The sequence below is a fragment of the Gopherus evgoodei genome, chromosome 1 (assembly GCF_007399415.2).
Source record: "Gopherus evgoodei ecotype Sinaloan lineage chromosome 1, rGopEvg1_v1.p, whole genome shotgun sequence".
Taxonomy (NCBI): domain Eukaryota; kingdom Metazoa; phylum Chordata; order Testudines; family Testudinidae; genus Gopherus; species Gopherus evgoodei.
This window is the reverse complement of record NC_044322.1, coordinates 15,861,204-15,881,582: the sequence shown is the minus strand read 5'-3', so window position 1 is coordinate 15,881,582 and position 20,379 is coordinate 15,861,204. Positions and strand designations below refer to the sequence as shown.

At 42.3% G+C, this 20,379-nt stretch overlaps 1 protein-coding gene across 10 annotated transcripts in view; it reads left to right on the top strand.

Annotated features, from left to right (window-relative positions):
* DLG2 (discs large MAGUK scaffold protein 2) overlaps window positions 1-20,379 on the top strand; it is a 1,569,268-nt gene that overhangs the window by 1,476,835 nt on the left and 72,054 nt on the right. For all 10 annotated transcript variants that reach the window (XM_030558530.1, XM_030558473.1, XM_030558462.1 and 7 more), the window contains one exon: window positions 16,277-16,453. In XM_030558530.1, coding sequence (XP_030414390.1) covers window positions 16,277-16,453 — 177 coding nt within the window. The remainder of the gene's footprint in view (window positions 1-16,276; window positions 16,454-20,379) is intronic.

Sequence of the window (20,379 nt, the reverse complement as noted above, 5' to 3'; positions counted from 1 at the left end):
TTACAGAGATCAAGATGCTGCAATGTTGCAGACATGTTGGTCAGATACTTCTCTTTTATCTCTGTCCAGACAGTTTTGTTTATGGGAGTGGGGTGGAAATCTTTAGTCTACTGAAATTTAGACCCTTTTTTTATCATTCTTATAATAAATCTGGTTATCTGATATGTGACAGGGTCAGGCCAGATGGCTACAAGAGGGTGGTCGAAGGTAGATACATTAGCTGCAGGTTAAGCAGGTCCCTTTTCCCTGAGTAAGATAACAGGGACTATTGCAGAACACTCAGGAACTTTCTAGAACTAATTAAGGCAAGCAGGCTAATTAGGACACCTGTAGCCAATTGGGAAGTTACTAGAATTAATTAAGGCTAATCAGGACACCTGGTATAAAAAGGCTCTCACTCCAGTTAGTGAGGTATACGTAAGGAGGTGGAAGTGAGAGGACGTGTTGCTGGAGGACTGAGAGTACAAGCGTTAGTAGACATCAAGAGGAAGGTCCTGTGGTGAGGACAAAGAAGGTGTTGGAAGGAGGCCGTGGGGAAGTAGCCCAGGGAATTGTAGCTGTCGTGTAGCTGTTCCAGAAGGCACTCTAGACAACTGCAGTCCACAGGGCCCCGGGCTGGAACCTGGGGTAGAGGGCGGGCCCAGGTTCCCCCCAAAACCTCCCAACTCCTGATCCAACACAGGAAGATCTCTGAGGCTAGCAAAATCCGCCAATAAGTTCAGGACCCACCAAAGTAGAGGAGGAACTTTATCACAACTACTACATTCATAAGATTATTCTTGAAAGAATAGAAAAGTTCCTTCGATGGTTGAAAGACTGTTGCTCGACGAAGTCAGGGGGAAAAGTCTGTGGGAAAGTAAATATCACATCAACTGCTGTGCTTTTGACTACAGAAGTCACTTTAACAAAGAGAAAATATACCCTGCAATGGGAAAAGAGAATCTGCACAGGGGTTCATGCTTAGTAATTGCTTCTGTGTGGCCCTGAAAGTTAATACTTGGAAAAAAAACACTAGATTTGCTTTGAAGTGGAGTATCTGCTAGAATAAAGTAGGCAAAACTGAAATAATGAGAAGGTGTCACATGCATTCAGCATGGTCAGCATAGTTTGGCAAAAACTGATGGAGAAATTATTATGGAAAATAACTCTTCTGTGGAACAGGGAAGAAGTCTGTTAAAATTCACTCACAATAGTTTGATGCAGATAGCTGAGAAATCATGAAGCACCATTGCCTAGGAACCAAATCCTGAAGACCTCCTTAAAATGTTACTCAGTCAGCAGGAGCTCTTTGACAGAGTAAGGATTTGGCACATTGATTTCAATGGGAGTTTATTCTTAGGGATTCCATGTGCATTTAGCCCTTGAAGGATAGGTGGCCTTTCAACGATACAAGTTCCATTGAAGTCTAAAATGTTCCTTTTGCAGTGCAAGGACAGAGCAGCTCTGGCTCACAAAGCTGAACACAAAACCCAAAGGGCTGTTCTGTAGTGTTTATTTAGGATGGAATTATAAACACAGACAGCTGGTTTGCTGCTGCATTGCTTCAGAGTGATCAGGGGCGGCTCTAGACATTTTGTCACCCCAAGCACGATGGCATGCCGAGAGGGGTGCTCTGCCAGTCGCCAGGAGAGTGGCAGGCTGCTCCGGTGAACCCTCTGCAGGTCCCGCGGCTTTCGTGGACCGCCCGCAGGCATGCCTGCAAGAGTTCCACCAGAGCCGTGGGACCAGCGGACCCTCCGCAGGCACGCCTGCGGGAGGTCCAGCAGAGCTGCCTGCCGCCCTCTCGGCGAATGGCAGAGCGCTCCCCGCGGCATGCCGCCCCAAGCACGCTCTTGGCGTGCTGGGGCCTGGAGCCGCCCCTGAGAGTGAGGCTACTGTAACCCCACAGAAATCAGTGGGCTTTAGAATAATGCAGCAGTGGATCAGGCTCAGAACCATGTGAGCTGCATTGCAAACAATGCAGAGGCTTTGTTCAAGACACAGAGCAAGACACAATTAGACGAAATTTACTCTTTGTGCTAAACATCCTGTGGACTGAGAGTTAGCACTGAGTATGCAAGCTTGATTGGGCTTTGTAACTGGTACACCTGCCTTGAGCTTAAGAAGAGTGCTGAAAATCAGATGTATAGCTCTCCAGTCTGAACTAAAGCCAACAAAATACTCAGAAGTTACCTCAGGCTTCCCTCAGCCATCACAAATGTTCTGCCAAATCTTGTGCTATTTGGTGTTTTTATTAAAGTCCCAGCACCTGGAGTCAACTGTTCATATGAGAATCTCAGCTCCCATTTTGAAAAAAAAGCAAGTTGCTAGCAAACAGATAAAAGCTTGAAAAGGTTATTGCAGAGAATCCTAAAGGCTGAAAAATCCAGAAGGTAAATAAAAAGAACCGCATTTTTCATTTTGTTTTTAAATCTCATGATTTTGGGGGCTGGACTTTGGAATTTGTAATGCTTTGAATTGGCAATGCTAGTGTGTGTAATTAAAATACCTTCTGTTCAATGTTGTTTTAAAACATTTTTTAAAAATTAAAATGCTGGCCAAGCATTACTACCAAAACACCCTTAGCAGCAGCAATACATATTTTTACTATTTCTTTATTAAACCAAGCTACATATGGAATATGATAAACTCCTTTTCGTTCTTTTCATATAGAAAGTAAAAAGCCAGCAGAGCCAGGAGTAGGTTCTATCAGAAGCAAAGGCCACCTGGCAGCTTCCCTTCTAAAACAGATGGGGGGAAAGGGGAAATTATATATTAAAAAAAAAATACCACACCCTTAGAAACAAAATACAACAATAGTCTACAACATCATGAAGTATGTACATAAGGAAGTTATTTTTCACACAATGCACAGTCAGCTTGTAGAACTCATTGCTAGGGGATGTTGTGAAGGCCAGAAGTATAACTATGTTAAAAAACCAATTAGATAAATTCATGGAAGATATGTCCATCAATGGCTATTAGCCAATATGGTCAGGGACACAACCCCATGCTCTGGGTGTCCCTAAACCTCTCACTGCTAGAAGCTGGGACTGGATGACGGGGTGGATCACTCAATAATTGCTTTGTTTGGTTCTCTCCCTCTGAAGCACCTGGCGTTGGCCACTGTTGGAATACAGGGTTCTGGGTTAGATGGACCATACGTCTGACCAAGTATGGCTGTTCTCACGTTCTTATTCTGGAGGATTTTTTTCTAAAAAAATAAATATATCTTTTATGAGTTATTTTTGAGCAGGTGGTTGCCCTAAATATCTTCTGAATTGAGAACTCTCATTCACTCTGCGACATAAGCATCATATACTATTGGTATATATCCTTTAAAACTAAACTGAAGAGAGGCTACCCACAGAACCCATAGCAATTCTGTTCTGTTACAGTCCAAAGGAGGTTACTGATCCAGACCCTTTGCAACACAATTAGCAGCCAGATGTGTGATAGCTCATTTTTTGAAGATGACAGATCCCCGAACTTTAGTAGTCTGGAGAAAATAATTGTAAAAAATTCTTCCAATGGAAATATCAGATCAGGTCACATTTATGATGTCTGGTTATCATTTTTGGAATTTGAACAAAATAAATACACAGATAATGAGAAGAGGTTGATAAAACACAAATGGGTCTTTTAAAGATAACAAATACAGGTTGATTTCTTAATATTTGTATAGAAAATACATGTATCTTAATAGTGATCAAAGTAAAAAGTAACTTGCAGACACATTGCAGATTGCTCCAAAATATAGGGAGCAGAAAAACAGTTCAGCTCCTGTTGCAATTTTTTCAACTCATGTTGCAATTTCAGTGCAAATTACACTATATATTTAAAGTAGCCTTGATTTGACATCCAGTCACTCATCAGTTCCATTCTGGAAATGGATAATCTCAAGTTGTTCTGTGCCAATAAGCTTCTCTGTCAACCTCAGATCAAACACACTGTTAAAACTGCAGAGTTTCACCTCATTTTCACGTCAAAATCAGGGTGAACTGCAAATTTCACATGATTTTGATGCAAAACCACCTACTGACTCGTTAACTTGGAAAGAGGCCCAGTTTTGTTGAAATGAAACCTTGGAACAAACCTGGTCTAAGTTTTCAGTTTGTTATAAAACTCAAAACCCTCTGAATTTTGACTGGTTTGGGTTTTCAGTGTTTCATTTTTAAACAACTCTAGGGGAAATGTATCCCTTAAAGATACCTATTCAGATGGTTGCACCATTCATTATGTTAGAATTTGATAGGAAACATAATCCATCCCATGTACAGAGAGTCTGTCAAGTAAAATAAAACTTGTGTGAGGCCTAGAAACTTAGTTGCTGAGTTTGGGGCTAGCTGAAAAACAGGATGGAAGCTCTCTCACTGAACTACTGGAAAGGCTAGTTTTAAGAAGTCTTATGAAACAAATTAATCTTGTAAGGAAAAGCCTCCGAATAGTCAAAATCTACTACAGAAGCACCCTGGACTTTGTAAAAATGCCAAATCTAAACATAAACTGCAGCCTTCTCACCCAAAGCACATACTGCCTCCCATGAGAAGAGCCAAGCCTCATCCTCTGTACCTGAAAACTTCTAGGAAAAACACTTGCCAAAACAGAGGATTTGAAAGCTGTTATGACATTGATGCCAAATTTGACGAACCATGTTCCTGAGTCATCAACCTTCAGTGGGGAGAGCATGAAGACTCAAGCCCTACGCTCTGATAGCAACTTCAAGCTCCTGGAAACCAAGAATGAGACCCCTAGTCCCACCACAGCCCCTTTAAACCCATAAAAGGGCTGGTGTAGCATAAAAGGGCCCTTAAAAGTTCTGCATCCAGACAGGGAAGAATTCCTCCAGGGCAGGCACAGTGGAAGATGAGCAGAAACCTTCTTCGTAAGGATCCCCTTGGAAACACTGCTGTAGGGGTCATGCCTAGGGTGGGTCTGGGTGCAGGGCCAGAGAGCACATAGCCGAGGAGATTCTGAGCAGCACAGCAGCACAGAGAGGCTGTTGTATGTCTGCACTGCAGTCAGGGTGTGGTTGCAGCATGTGTAGCTATACCCGAGCTAGCTTTATCTAGCTAACTCCGATATCGAGAGAAGAGTGAAGCTGCCTGGGATCTGGGTAATTACTCAAGCAGCTATCCTGTGCTGAAGTCCTTGCTGCCACTGCTTCGCTGTTGTCAATAGCCAAGCTAGCTAGATTAAAGCTGGCTTGGGTACGTCTACATGTGCTGCAATCACACACCCTGGTTGCAGTGTAGACATGCCCTTGGGCAGGCCTTCAGGACTGTCTGTGTTGCACCGGGGAATGCTTTAGCTCCCAGAATAGCCCAGGGCAATTGTCTTAGCCCTTGCTCTCCCTTGACTTTTGAGTTCTGTACTAGGCCTCTTAGAGACACAGCCCAGAATCTCACCCCACATTTTCAAGCCTCACCCACTGACTCCAGCCTGTGTGCTACATAAAAAAAAATAGGGAACCACTTAAGAGTAAACAACATAATCATCATTCTCCCTGCTGCTGACACCAGAAGTTTCCTGACCATTCCAGTCACTTGAGACTCGTACAGCCATTTTTCGGAAGTGTCCTTTAACATCACATGCCTCCATTTTTGAGTGCCCCAGTTGAGACTTCTATTTCCAACCCCAGCCATCCCAAATAGCCGAACCCTGCCCCCCCCCGCCCCCAAAAAAAACCTATCCCAATCTTTTGAGACTGTAAAGAGAGAAGAGCCAGAGACTCCATGATGTCTGCTAATGATTTTGCTATTGCTATTATCTGGAAGCTGCTCAGATACTATGGCAAAGGGCAGCAGTTTAAAATCTTAAGATACACAGTGACACCTTGTGTAGGATTTTCAGACTACTGAAGAACCACAGCTCTGACTGAAATAAAAATGGAAGCACAGAACATTAGAACACTTCTGAAAATGTCGTGTTAAAGTTTTGCAGTCTAGAAGAGTCCGTTGTATGGAGCTAACCTACAGAGTGTCCCCTACAGACTCAAACAAACCTACCTCCATCACAAGTGCTAAAACGATTATTTTCAGAATGGCTGATGTTCAGGATCATGACAGCATATTGCAAAATGAAAGGAATATTCCCCAAGGACAGACACAAGACACATCTTTCATGATGTAAGCCCTAGAAAGAAAGTAATTCCTTTTTGTTAGATAAGCCTTTCTGGAAACTGGAACCGATTGCTGCTATCTTCAAACCTGTTTTTCATTGACGTTAGTAGCAAAACTCTGCCAAAATCCCAATAAGAGCCAAGTGATACAGAATATATTTTCTGGGATGGACTGCCTGTGGAAAAATTGCTGAACAAGCTAAACAAAAATACTGCAGCAAACAAGAGAGACTCAGCTGTAAAAATGTAATAGGACCCAGCTTTGGACTTTAGACATTTTTGTAAGGGTGGTTTAATTCATGTGCTATATTAAAACCTTCGGATTGTAACCTTAAACACTTAATGCCAAAGATGTAAAAATGCAGATTATTGTGAAGTTCATAACTTCAGTGTGAAGTATGGAAGGTGACAGCCCAGTTTTGGGGGACATACTTTATTTAATCTCTTTTGTGATGTTACATATGAAATCCTCCTTATTAATCTATGGGAAATTGCAGGTTCCATTTACTGGTTCAGGCCTGATTCTGCAAGTTGATCCCTTCAACTTGCAAAATCCCTTCAACCAGGGCCAGCTCCAGGTACCAGCTCAGAAAGCAAGTTGGGCTCTTTGGCGGCAATTGGGCAGTGGGTCTCTCGGTCCCTCTCAGAGAGAAGGACCTGCCGTGGAAGAAGAAAGCGGCGCGGTGGAGCTGCCGCCAATCGTGGCTTTTTTTTTTCCACTGCCTGGGGTGGCAAAAACCCTGGAGCCAGCCCTGCCTTCAGCGTAGGGCACTGTGCAGTCACAGAATCCTGCTGACTCCAAGCCTCAGTTGTCAATGAGTTTGCAGTATCCTAAAAGAGCTCAAATAAAATTAGTTTTCCCCTCTTGATGGGAAACCCTATTGTCTCCCCAAAGGCCTGATCCAAAGCTCTTTGAAGTCAATAGAAAAACTTTCAATGACATCTCAGGGCTTTGGATCAAGCCTAGATGTGCCTGAGCCAAAAAAAAAAAAATGTCCTCGCTAGTTAAATTTTCCCAAAGTTCTGGCCTGTTCAGGTCTGGGCTGGTGGTTTGGGCCCCCTTCTAACTATATCGGGAACTAATGCAAACTTAACCCCCCTAAAATACAGAAGATGGATAAAAAGGAAAAAGAACAACAGTTTATTAAACATCTGAAACCAATCCTGCAATGTAGCTGTTATGAAGTACCTGGAATTATAAAAAAAAATGTGAACTGTCCACATTAGTGTGATATGGACCCAAGGACCTTGATAATACATACAAATGCTAGAACACATATGTTTGTGTTTCCGTAGGTAAAACTGATATTCACCTATTTGGGACCTGAATTTTGGTGCAAAGAGTGACATGTATCTAGAGCTGCTCCATTGGCGTCGCTGGGGTTATTCTGATGTAGCGAGAGAACCAGGAGACTCTTGGACTTTTGGGGGCCTTATTTAATTAACATCTACCCCCTCATCCTTATGCAAAGCACCCCTCGAAGAGAAGAGTCTGTTGTAAGAGCTCTCGCAGTTATCTGTGGCTGGGTAATTATCAGGGTTTGGTTGGGGGAATGAGGGTAGAGATTCTCAGTTCTGGTGGAAGCACAGGTCAAAATACACAAGAACTGCCATTGCCCCGATCTGCTCTCCAAATGAGACCTCTCTCTGTCCCTGAGGCTGAGAACCAGTGAAGGGAGGATGTATACAGCAGTAGAGGCCAAGGATAGTGTGTCACTGGAGCAGCTCTGTGAAGGAGGTGGGATAGGCAGCACCGGCAATGCAGGCAGGAAGGTCTGATGCTTACCACGTTCTCTCTCTCCTTCAGGACTCAGAGAGGTGTGTCAGGGGACTTCTTTGTGGAAAGGGAGAGAACAGGAGAAGGGCTGAAAGGGGGGCTTGTGGGGAAGGAGATATTTGGGATTCGTAGTGCAGAACATTGGAACTCTGGGCTTGGAGTCCTGAGGGATTAGCTTCACAGACACAACAATATTGCTGTGACAGCTTTAGGAGGGAAAAGATTATATTTACTTGGGGTCACATATTCTGATGTTTTTGTTGAAATGGCACTGAGGTTTAAGATATCCAAGTAAGACATCCTGGAGCTCCTCCTCCTCCGTCCTCTCCTCCTCGAATGTGACATAAAGGCCTAACCCTGAATCACTGCTAGCTTCGGGGGCATTCCTCTGATATGCTGAGCAACCCACCACTCCGACAAAATTCAGTAGCAACTCTGAGCATTGAACACTCACAGGGGTTGGAACTCTGCTGTAAGCATTATATTGCTATAGGTGTTTTGAGTCACAGTTCTATTATGCTTTTTGTGATAGCTGTAACATTACGTTTTCGTTGGTTTTTGTCTCACATTATGGAAATTGATCCTGCCAGGAGGGGGCAGCGTAGCTAATAGAGTGCAGAAGAGAAAGCTAGGAAGCCTGGCTCTAATTCTGGCTCTGAAATTGAATCACTGTGTATCTTTGGACAGATGTATAACTTCTCCATGCTTTGGACTCCCCATCTGTGAAAGGAGAGAACACTTATTTTCCTTACAAGGATATTAAGTGTCTGAGAATTTGCTGTAGCAGACATTTTACAAATGCTGGCCAGATCTGTAGAACTGATAAATGAAATTGTTTTTAATTGTTCACTTTATTAATGTAACTTCTGTTCACCATTCACTACACTTGCCTACACTGTAACTTCTGCTCCATATTGTAATTCAAACCCCATTTTAAAACACTCACTCCATTTTGTAAAAGCTTCCTCCAACCTTCATTTTTGCAAACCCTGCTGTAATCTTATTAGTTTAGTTTAGATGTGTGAATGAGGTATGTATGGATGACGGAATCAACCTCCAGCCCCAGCCTGTCCTGATGAGATAAAGTTCAAATACCAATGGCTGAAGACCTAGACCACAGCCCTAAACAAAGTAAGAAGCATCCACCCTAAAAAGAAAATGACAACAGAACAACAGAAGGAAGATCAAAGCCAGGTTCAAGGCTGAAAGTCACGCCTGCAATTGATGGGTGATCAATCCAAACCCAGAAGGCAGCGTGACACAGCAAGACCTATAGACTTTGAATCCAAAGTAAAAGCCTATAAAAAAGAAGGGTGAGATGAGAGACTCTGGGTAACATTCTGCTGCCAACATGGAAGGACATCAGTGCCTGCCCAACAGAGATCCAGCTTGTCCTTGTGCCTGGCTTTCCTGGCCAGTTAGCCGCCACAAGCTGCAAACCCAAGCTACAAAATCAAGCTATGAACTTAAGCTAACTTCAGGACTGGTAACTATGCAGCAGCTGCAGAACATCTGATGGATGTGTGTGTGTGTGTGAGTGAATGTGTGTGTGTGTATAGGTATTAGGTATAATGTGTGTGTATAAGAATTAAGATATTAGTTATTAGTCATAAATCAAATTGTTATCATAATAAATGTGGCATCTTTGTCTTGTCCCCTTTAATAAGATCCTGCTGGTTTTTACTGGTCTAATATAATTGGTATAACAGATCCTCAGCTGGTGTCAATGGATATAGATCCATTGTCTACAGTGAAGCTACGCCCGTTTACACCAGCAGAGAATCTGGCCTGTTAAGTGTTATTGTTATTTTATAGTTACATTGGTGGCAAAGAGGATTGGATTGGAAAGTTATCTGTATGTGGGCTCTCAGCCACAGCAAAAAAAAAACGAAACTTTGGAGACGCAAAGAAAGCAGTGACTCATCATTTCAAGCTTGTCACAGTTTGCATACTGATGCTGACCACTGGCATAATGGTTAAAGAATTTGCCTATGGAATATGGGTTTGGATCTTGCCTAGGAGGTTTCAGACAAATAAGTTCTAATTGCCTCCATTTATGTTTTTGTTATGGATTTACATCCATCTGCCTTTGAGAGCAACCGCCAACAAGAGAATTAGGTCACTGTGGTTAGGACACTAGCCTGGGACTCTGGATACCTGGTTCAGTTTCTTGCTCTGTCAGAGACTGAGACACTTGGGCCAGGTATGTAGTAACTCTGTGCCTCAGTACCTCATCTGTAAAATGGGGATAATAACGCTTCCCTACCTCACAGGCTAAATACATTACAGATTGTGAGCTGCTACAATACCACAATGAAGAGGGCCCTATAAGTACATATCTAAGTACTTTAAATAGCTATTGTTGTCTTGCCTTAAATCTAATTTCTTCTCCTGGGTCATGTATTTATCTGCAATATTAAAACCTGGAGTTTGCTACATAATGCTGTATACAGTTTGGAAAAATCTCATGTACCACAGAATATTCTACTCCAGGTATGTGATGGGGCAGAGAAGCCCCACACCAGCACAGAAGGGGTTAAGGAGAGCATATGGCCCCAGCTAGCCCTTCCCTGATGTGCCTGCAGCAAACGCCAAGCCTGGAGGGGAGATAAAGGGAAAGAGTCTGGCTCAGTTCAGGGCTGACTGGCCATGGAGGAGGACAGAACTCTGCCTCTTTTCCTGAAGGGAGCTTTGCCTGCAGAACTGCCGAAGTACGAGCCTGCTAGCTAGAGCAGCCATTGGGGTGAAGCAGTTAGACTCTAAGGAGTGAGCAACAAACAAGAGACTGTTTGGGAACCAAGCCTGAAGAAAAGGGCAGGGATGTACTATGGGAAGGTTGGAGGACAGCCTAGTATTGAGTTGGGCTTACATTTTGTTTGAAACCATTTTGGGTTTAAGCTCCTCCAAACTCCCAAGGATGGTATAGGACTGAAGGGACAACTAGCTGGTGGACTGGAGCCTGCCTCAGTGGAGATGGGAGAGAGAGAGACTTCTGCTCTGGGGAGACCCATGGTTGCATCAGGCTCTTGGAAGGTCCACAAGCGTGCACTGCTCCAGCCACCCCCTACAAATTTGATGGCGAAAGCAGACACAACCTAGTCCCTGTGTAAGGGAGTCAATCAAACAGTAAATATATGGAAATATACCTATCTCATAGAACTGGAAGGGACCCTGAAAGTTCATCAAGTCCAGCCCTCTGCCTTCACTAGCAGGACCAAGTACTGATTTTGCCCCAGATCCCTAAGAGGCCCCCTTAAGGATTGAACTCACAACCCTGGGTTTAGCAGGCCAATGCTCAAACCACTGAGCTATCCCTCCCCAAAATAAATACATATATAAATAAAGGGGGAGATGCTAAAGAAGGAGAAAAGACATTTTCTTCATAGCTAGATGGATAGGGATCAGGTGTTAAAAATGGATGGCCCAGCAGACTGCTCAATACCAGCAACAACTGTTCCACGAAATGGCCAGCCAGCAGCAGCAGTTAATCTGTGGTCTAAAGGCCCAACAGCAGTAGGTGGTACAACAGGTGGTCACCACCTGCTCCAGTGGGACCGGCCAGATTTGATCCAGCAGGGGCTCCCATTCCCATCAGGCTTACAAAAATGGGGCCTGATGACACACCTCAAGGCCTTCCTCAAAACCTTTCAGTGGGTAGCTACAGCAGCCTGATGGCCCCTCAAACAATGGGCAGGTTTGCTAGCCCACTACTTAACCAGGACAGTGCAAACAGTATATCGCTCTTTAGGCCCCGCCACAGCCTGAATTTATGCGCAGGTCAACACAGGAACCCTTGATGCTCTGGACATCTCATAAGAGACATTATGGCAACGTTTCCAGGTGTGGTATCTGCGGGGAGCGGGTTACTGAAAAGCTACAAGGTTTGTGTTGGAGATGGCTCATACCTGAGCTGAAGACAGGAACCCAGGGGGCAAAGGTGATTTCATTGGAACAGTTCACCCAGATACTACCCCCTGGAGGAAAAGACTGGCCCCATATACTGCTACATATCTGGATGACGTCATAATCTATAGTTGAACCTGGGAAGACCACTTACAATATCCAACTGCCATACTCCCAGTTCCTCAGAGCAGCCAGCCTGAAAGTGGATCCTACTATATATTAATACACAGGGAGCCTTCGTGTGTCAGGCAGGGAGAGACATGCTCTGCTGGGGAGCGTTCCAGTGTCTTCAGTCTTTGGGGCCCACTTCTGTTCAGCTTAACAGTATCTCACAGAAGGAAGGGAAGGATCCCCATGTTTCAGTGCGAACTTTGTGGGGGAATGGTCCTCTCTTGGGTTCCATTCCCTGTTTCCTCTTCTCAATGCACAATTTTACGTCAAGGCTATATCTACACTGCACACCTTACAATGGCACGTCTGTGCCACTGCAGCCGCACCATTGTGAGGTGTGCTGTGTAGCCGCTCTTTATAAAACCACCTCCAACGAGGGGCAGTAGTTTTGTCGCCTGGAGCACAGCTCCCACCGACAAAGTGCTGTCCACACTGGTGCTTTTTGTCATTAAAATGTTTGTCATTCAGAGGGGTTTTTTCATACCCCTGAGCAACAAAAGTTTTAACAATGGAAGTGTCATTGTAGACTTAGCCTGAGATCCAGTTACCATCAGCCTTCCCTCAGAATCTTCCACACAGCACAGCCGGGGGCACACGCCTCCACCTGCCCATCTAGGTTTCATAACTGTTCCTTAGGCTGAAGAAGCTTGCAAAATGGTCGTCATTGTATAGTAGACTATCTGGAGAACTCTGCAGCATGATCTCTGCTGGGAGCCTCACTGCTTGCAGTATGGAAGATGTAACCCTGTGACTGCTCTGAGTGAAACTGAGTCACTTGGACTTTCCTTAACACAGATAAAGGCTATTCCGAGTGAAAAAATGTAGCTTATTATCATGCCCTTCCCTCCTTTGCTGGACTGAAGTAATCCTTGGGCTTTTTAGGAAGCTAAAAAATATATGTTTTGTGCCACTCTGGTGACACTCAGCTAATGCTGCTGTTTTTATTTTGTTTTATATACGCTCTCAGCTTTAGTCAGATTCTGAGTACTCTGAGTTGGTGCCATTCATCAGGTAGAGATTTATAAATGAATAGCTTGTGAGTCTTTCAACTCACTAGCTCTAGGAGGGCTTGCAGTTGTACAGGGGGATATTAAAAGTAAAGGAAAAGGTGGAGAAGATTGCAGTTGTTTGTTACAACCAAACTTTTCTAACATTACAGTGCCATCTATGAACTATGTTGTGATCCTAGAATAATGCTGGCTGTAAAAGTGAAGGAGACCAAAAGTAGTTGGACATGGTTTCCTTTTATTAGCTGGATAATAAAAATGGCAAAGTTCTGTGGCCACAGTGATGTTTTACATTCTTAGTTCACAAGTATATCACAAGGTTCTACTGATGTCACATGTGACAGGAGAGCTCCCTAAAAATCCTGCTGCAAGAGCCTTCTCCTCTGCACTTCTGTCATTTGGAAGGGTCTTCCTGCATCTGGCAATATTTTCTTTGTTTCCTTTTCCTTGCAAATCATATTTAAAAATATTTCTTCCCCTCAGCTTTTAACTATATCCCTTTTTCTGTTTGTTTGTTTGTTATTAAGATTCTGTATCACTTTAGGATACATTTGTGTGAAAGATGCTATGCCTCATACAGTGTATTATTTTTGTTTATTAATTGAATTTATGCATACTGTATAGAGTACTCAAAAGTGTTGGGCATTGTATAGACATTAAGTAAGGGAAGTCCCTGCCCCAAAGAGCTTACCATCTAAGTGCAGGTAATATACTTAAGCTGTTTGGAGCAGGAAGTGTGTTTTTGTTCTGTGTTTGTGCAGCACCTGGGCCATGACTTGGGCTCCTCACATCATACAAATAAATAATAACAAACAACAGGAACTACATTTTAGGCCTCAATCTCACAAATCCTTAAGCACGTGCGTAACTTCATAAACATGAATAATCCCACTAACGTGACCGTTAGTTCCATCTGTTCACGTGAGTTAATTGCACATATTTAATAGTTTTCTGCTAGGTGGTTGAAAGTCTTCAGTGTAACCGGAGCCTTGATCAGAACTACAGTATGACTCTTCCTCTGGCACGTGTAGAGAAAAGGGATTCAAATCAGCACTTACATTATTTTCCTTTGGGAATCAACATTTGCAGTGCACAGTAGCCAAGAACTGTTTCAGTCAATAAAATAAGCTCTTGATAATTCTCTTGTTTCAGATCTCTAATCTCACTATAATTAGTGTTGTACCCAACAGTGCCAATCAATGTAAGTCAGCAGCAAACATTACCAGCTGCATTCATTATTAGCATCGACCAGCATGGTAATCTGCAGTTTTAGACTAATGCATGAGCTCATGGGACTCTAGTGTCTGTTCAGAAACAAAGCCCTCTTTTCCTTCCACTCTTTAGCTTTTGAAACCTATCATTCCTTCTGCCTCAGAACTTTCAAAAGATGAAGCATTTCCATAACTTCCATTGTAATTTGTTTCACTTCTGGAGTAAGAGTATCTTGCTCATTCTCTGCTTTGCAGAAAATGATGTCGTGTTTGGAGATAATTAACTGTGGATGTATTCAGAATCTACTGTATGTAACCAATACTTGGTCTTGTTGCCAGCTCTATGGACAGGTCTATAAGGCTGTTACTGCCTTTCATATCAACGTACATTATTATTTAATGGACTTGCTCACAAAATGCTTTTGTTTAATGCATGTGAGCCTCATGGCATTTAGTAAAAGTCAGAGTTTCGCTTCCATCTTTTAAAGCCAATTATAAACAAGTTATTGGTTTAATACTGGTCAGTGAGGGCACTGCCACATCTCCAGATGTGATTTTCCATTAATTTCTCAAGGAAAACAAGACTTCACTCATTTCTTAGCTATCAGAATATGCTGTTGGGATTGATGTAGCTCTTGATTGTAGGGTTATACTGCAGAGCAGCAGATAACCCACTACTGGCAAGGGCCCTTTAAAGACCATATCTTTAATTAATTTGTTACATTCCAATTGCTGACTTAAGCTTTTAAGGGGTTTCTGTATCTTCACTGGGCATCTGCTTCTGCAGTAAAAGGATGTAAGGGTTATCCATGCTCCAAGTGCATTGAAAAAGGAAGATGCAAGTGAAATCAGCCCCACAGATGGCATAAAGTTCAGTGAAATAATGCCAGATCTTTTATTGTCTTTACCCATCTAAGATGGGTGACTGGAGCGGCTGCACTGACTAAAAGAACCCTCTCCAGTAGTCACTTTTCTAAAGATGCGCGATGCACATCTATAGTCTCCCTAAGAAAAGATACTATTTTAATGTATTTTTCCTCCTTACATAATTTCATCCAGAGTGAGTGCTTGCAGCTATGAAATGATTGTGGTTGTAGAGATACAACCTAAAGCAACACAGTAATAACTGTGACAACTCATTTAAAAACATTCTTTTCATTAAAGGACGTAGCCTGGAGTGTTTTAAATCTACTCATTATGCTTCTATAACCATTCTATGCAATTGCACTACAATGGGCAACCATTAATTGTATTAAATCCTTCATATGGAAATGTTTACTAATAAAGATGTTCAAACCTTTTTCCCTAACAATAGGGGGTACAAATCAGTACGTACTCCTTGGGACCACACTAAACTAGGAATTCTGCATTTAGGAGTTGTAATCAGATTTTTTTTTCCACAGGACAAGAAATGTTAATTCTAGTTTATTGGGTTCTTAAAACTATATTTTACTAGGAGAAACCTTTCCTATTCGTTTTCAACTGGGAAAAACTGAGGGCAAGACCCTATAACTGGATTCATAGAGACAGACCTCTGCACTTACATGGAGTCCCGTGGAGGTCAAGGAGGCTGCATGCAGATACAAACACCCTACCCGCACACATCCAGTTGCAGGATTTGGCCTAAGGGTACATAATCTGGCTTCACTTTTAACTAATTTCAAAACTCTCATTGACTTCAATGGAACTACAATTTGACTGTAAAAAATTTAGCATTTTCTTTCTAGTTAGTTGTCATACTGTCCTCATTACATCTTTCATTGTGTGCAAATACAATGGTATGTTTTGTAGGAAGATAAGAAGGGGGCACCATTACAATCATAAATTGTCACAGACATGAGTCTAAATGTTACAAGTGAGAGATTTTTGTAAACAAATGCATGATACTACATATATTTTATCCGCTAAGCTCTGAAACTCTCCAATTAATGCATAAACATTGTGAAAGAAAATAGGAAATAAGGTAGTTTAAATTACGAAGAGGTAATTCTTATGATCCCTATTGAAAGGAATAAGAGGGGCTTAAACTACAAGAAGTTGTTCAGTAGTAAATGCTGTCAAGACTAGTATAATTGCCTGTTTTCATACCCTTATTTTGCTTCCCCAGAGCTATGTTTGACTATGACAAAAGCAAGGACAGTGGCCTCCCAAGTCAAGGACTCAGTTTCAAATTCGGAGACATCCTCCACGTTATTAATGCCTCTGATGATGAGTGGTGGCAGGCGAGGAGAGTCACTCAGGAAGGAGACAGCGAGGAGATGGGAGTTATACCCAGCAAAAGGAGGTATGTATAATTGCTGCTTTACTACTTCACTTGGCACAAATGTGCAAAGGTTTGAGTTTTATTCCAAAACCAATGTGCACTAATCTAAAAATATATAGGAGAGGATGCAAAGAAGAGCCATAAAAATTATTCAAGGGCTGGGAAAAGTGTCTTAAAGAACTCAGTCTGTTCAGCTTATCAAAAAGAAGATCAAGAGGTGACTTAATTATGTTGTATACGTACCTTTTGGGGAGAACATACCAGGTAGTAAAAATCTCTAGCAGAGAAAGGTATAACCAGAACCAGGGGCTGGATGTTAAAGCCAGACAAATTGAAATTAGCTAAATCTCTAAAAAAAATCTCAAAGTTAGCAGTGCTGGACTAATGGGGAAATGTATCATCCGATGTTACTGATATTTGTAAATGTCTATGCTGTCTGATGGGTTGCCTTAGTGAAGTAGTTGTTGGTTTCATCAAATATCAGAACTGCCACTGAAACTGATATTAGTTGGTACCTTTGTTGATAATTTCAGTAGAGAGGTCAAAAACTGAAGTGGCATGAAGGAGAATGAATTCTGTCCAACCAAACCAAATTCTCCTTTGGAATATTACTTCTATGCCAGTTATAAACGTTCTATCTAAGGTTTCAGTTCTAAAGTTAATAACAATGGTTGCACAAATTTGTTATAATGAGATCAATTGGATTGCGGATCACTGGCAGAGTACCTGGAATTTGTTCCACGGAGAACTGGCTGATCACAGGATACTACCCCTGCTCATTGGTTTTGCCATGTTAAATAATGGAGACTTCAGAATACCCTCAGATATCACAATGACATGGGCCTTGGTAGGTATCTAGATACTGAAAAAAAATAGGTAAACACTTTCCTAATGTTAATCTTCCATCTAAGCTGTTGCTATAATTGCCATAGGGGTTTTTATGGGATTATGAATGCATGAGTGCTGGTCCGTGCAATCATGAATGGAAGCAGGTGGAATTCATAAGACAGTCTCTCTCTTAAGACGTGGTCTGTAGTATAAAAAGGTATGAACCCTTGAACTTTATGATACACAGAGTAAGGAAGTGGGGAAACAACAAAACAACTGATTAAATGGTGAAGTTAGACATGTGTCTTGTTGATTCCACGTGTGTAGGTGTGTTTGTGTGTGTGATCTTTTTCTGTAGGTGAGAGAGGATGCGTGGGCCTAAGATTTATTGACCTACTTGCAAAAGAGTGTTTTCAGGAGGGACAAATATGTGGAGATGTACTGGACCCACTCAGGGACCGGGCTGCAAGGCATATGGGGCAGCATGAAGAAAGATATGGAAACAGAAGAGGGAGAAAGATGTGGTTTGTTCTACAACTTAGGCAGAGTGGAGAGGGATGCAAAATGAGATGAGAGCAGAGAGGTAAGCAGGAAATAGGTTGCATAGAGTCTTGAAACATGGAGCTTGAATTTTTAATGATGCAGGTATAGTTACAGTGGTCTCTACCCCTCATGCCATTGCATCAGCAGTGAATTGGAGAAGCCTGGGGAGGGGAGATGGAGTCTACCTGTTCCAGTGGTTCCAAATTGAGATCACATTTTTCTCTCCAATAATTGTTACTCCCAATAAATTCGAGGAGTATAAACAAACAGAAAAAACGCTAGATAATGTCATCTAAATACTATTCAGCTTATTCTGGCAAGGCCTTTCTTCATTATGGTGGGGCTAGGACCTTCTCCCATAACAGTGAAGTTTTTCTCCAGCAAATCCTTCCCTGAAATGTGAACAGCCAATGTTAATGCCATACCATTCAAGGTTAATGCAGTGTTTCTAATATAAATACTGTTGTTCATAAATGTAACACTGACTAGATCCTCCCAGGAACCGGGATATGTTTTTCCCCATTTAAAAAGTCCTCTCCCTGGTCCCACTTTAAAAACGTATTAAAGTATTGCATTTGTTTTTGCAGTTATTTAGCTCAGCAAGGATCCATTTGTACAAGATAGATTTTTTTTCCAAGTTGTGTCTTAAAAATGAATGCAAGTTCATGCTATGGACACAGTCACTTTTTTTCCAGAGTCATTAAGCCTGATTGGCATTGTCCTGCATGTTATGTAGTCACTTACACGAGCAAAGTGTAAAATGCAACCAAAATCAGAATTCTGTTATCCTTACTGCACACGTATACATAACTGCACAAGGTGGTGTGCAGAAGAGAATCAGCCAATTATATCTAGCATATAAATTCAAATTTAGGCCAATTATATCTAGCATATAAATTCAAATTTAGAGTAAAATCTCTTCTGAAAAGTGGTTACTGAACATAGGAGACCTGATTCAAAATCCAGTGAAGTCAGTGGGAGTCTTTCCATTGACTTCAACTGGCTTTATATTGAGTAGTCACTTTATAAAATTAAATATTGGTCGTTTAAATTTAAAACTGAAAAAAACAATCAGATTACAGTATGAACCAATCACTAGCCAAATTATCTCTTGTTGTATACATGATATTATTTATGTACAAATTGCAATACACATACAAAAAACAAGCCACACGCACTTAAAATCTAACAGCAACATCTTTCCCATGTGCTGGATGATGGTATAACAGAGGGAAGGAGATCAGTGGCAGCTGTGTTAGAACCTGCGCCATTTTGCTGGTTTGCAGTTATATGGTTCCATCGGGTAGGGGAAGAATGTATTCTGGGGGCTGTTTTGTGCAGCCATGTGGAAATTTTATGAATATCCTCTAGTTTATAAACATTTCAGGCACCCAGGCAAGAAACCATAAAGAGGTGACGAATAGCATTTCAGAATCCTGTGGCACCTTATAGACTAACAGATGTTTTGGAGCATGAGCTTTCGTGGGTGAATACCCACTTCGTCAGATGCACGTAGTGGAAATTTCCAGGGCCAGGTATATATATGCAAGCAAGCTAGAGATAACAAGGTTAGTTCAATCAAGGAGGATGAGACCCTGTTCTAGCAGTGGAGGTGTGAAAACCAAGGGAGGAGAAACTGGTTTTGTAGTTGGCAAGCCATTCACCGTCTTTGTTTAATCCTGAGCTGATGGGGTCAAATTTGCAAATGAACTGAAGCTCAACGGTTTCTCTTTGAAGTCTGGTCCTGAAGTTTTTTTGCTGCAGGATGGCCACCTTAAGCTCTGCTATAGTGTGGCCAGGGAGACTGAAGTGTTCTCCTACAGGTTTTTGTATATTGCCATTCCTAATATCTGATTTGTGTCCGTTTATCCTTTTCTGTAGAGACTGTCCAGTCTGGCTGATGTACATAGCAGAGGGGCATTGCTGGCATATGATGGCGTATATTACATTGGTGGATGAATGAACCAGTGATGGTGTGGCTGATCTGGTTAGGTCCTGTGATGCTGGTGTAGCTATATGGGCAGAGTTGGCATCGAGGTTTGTTGCATGGATTGGTTCCTGAGCTCGAGTTACTATGGTGCAGTGTGCAGTTACTGGTGACAATATGTTTCAAATTTGATGACAATATATATCTCCAGATCAATGGCACCGCTATGGGCACCCGCATGGCCCCACAATATGTCAATATTTTTATGGCCGACCTGGAACAACGCTTCCTCAGCTCTCATCCACTCACGTCCCTTCTCTACCTACACTACATTGATGACATCTTCATCATCTGGACCCATGGGAAGGAGACTCTGGAAAAATTCCACGACGATTTCAACAGCTTCCACCCCACCATCAACCTCAGCCTGGACCAATCTACATGGGAGGTCCACTTCCTAGACACCACGGTGCAAATAAGTGATGGTCACATTAACACCACCCTATACCGAAAACCTGCCAACCGCTATGCCTACCTTCATGCCTCCAGCTTCCATCCCGGGCACATCACACGATCCATTGTCTACAGCCAAGCACTGAGGTACAACCGCATCTGCTCTAACCCCTCAGACGGAGACCAACACCTACAA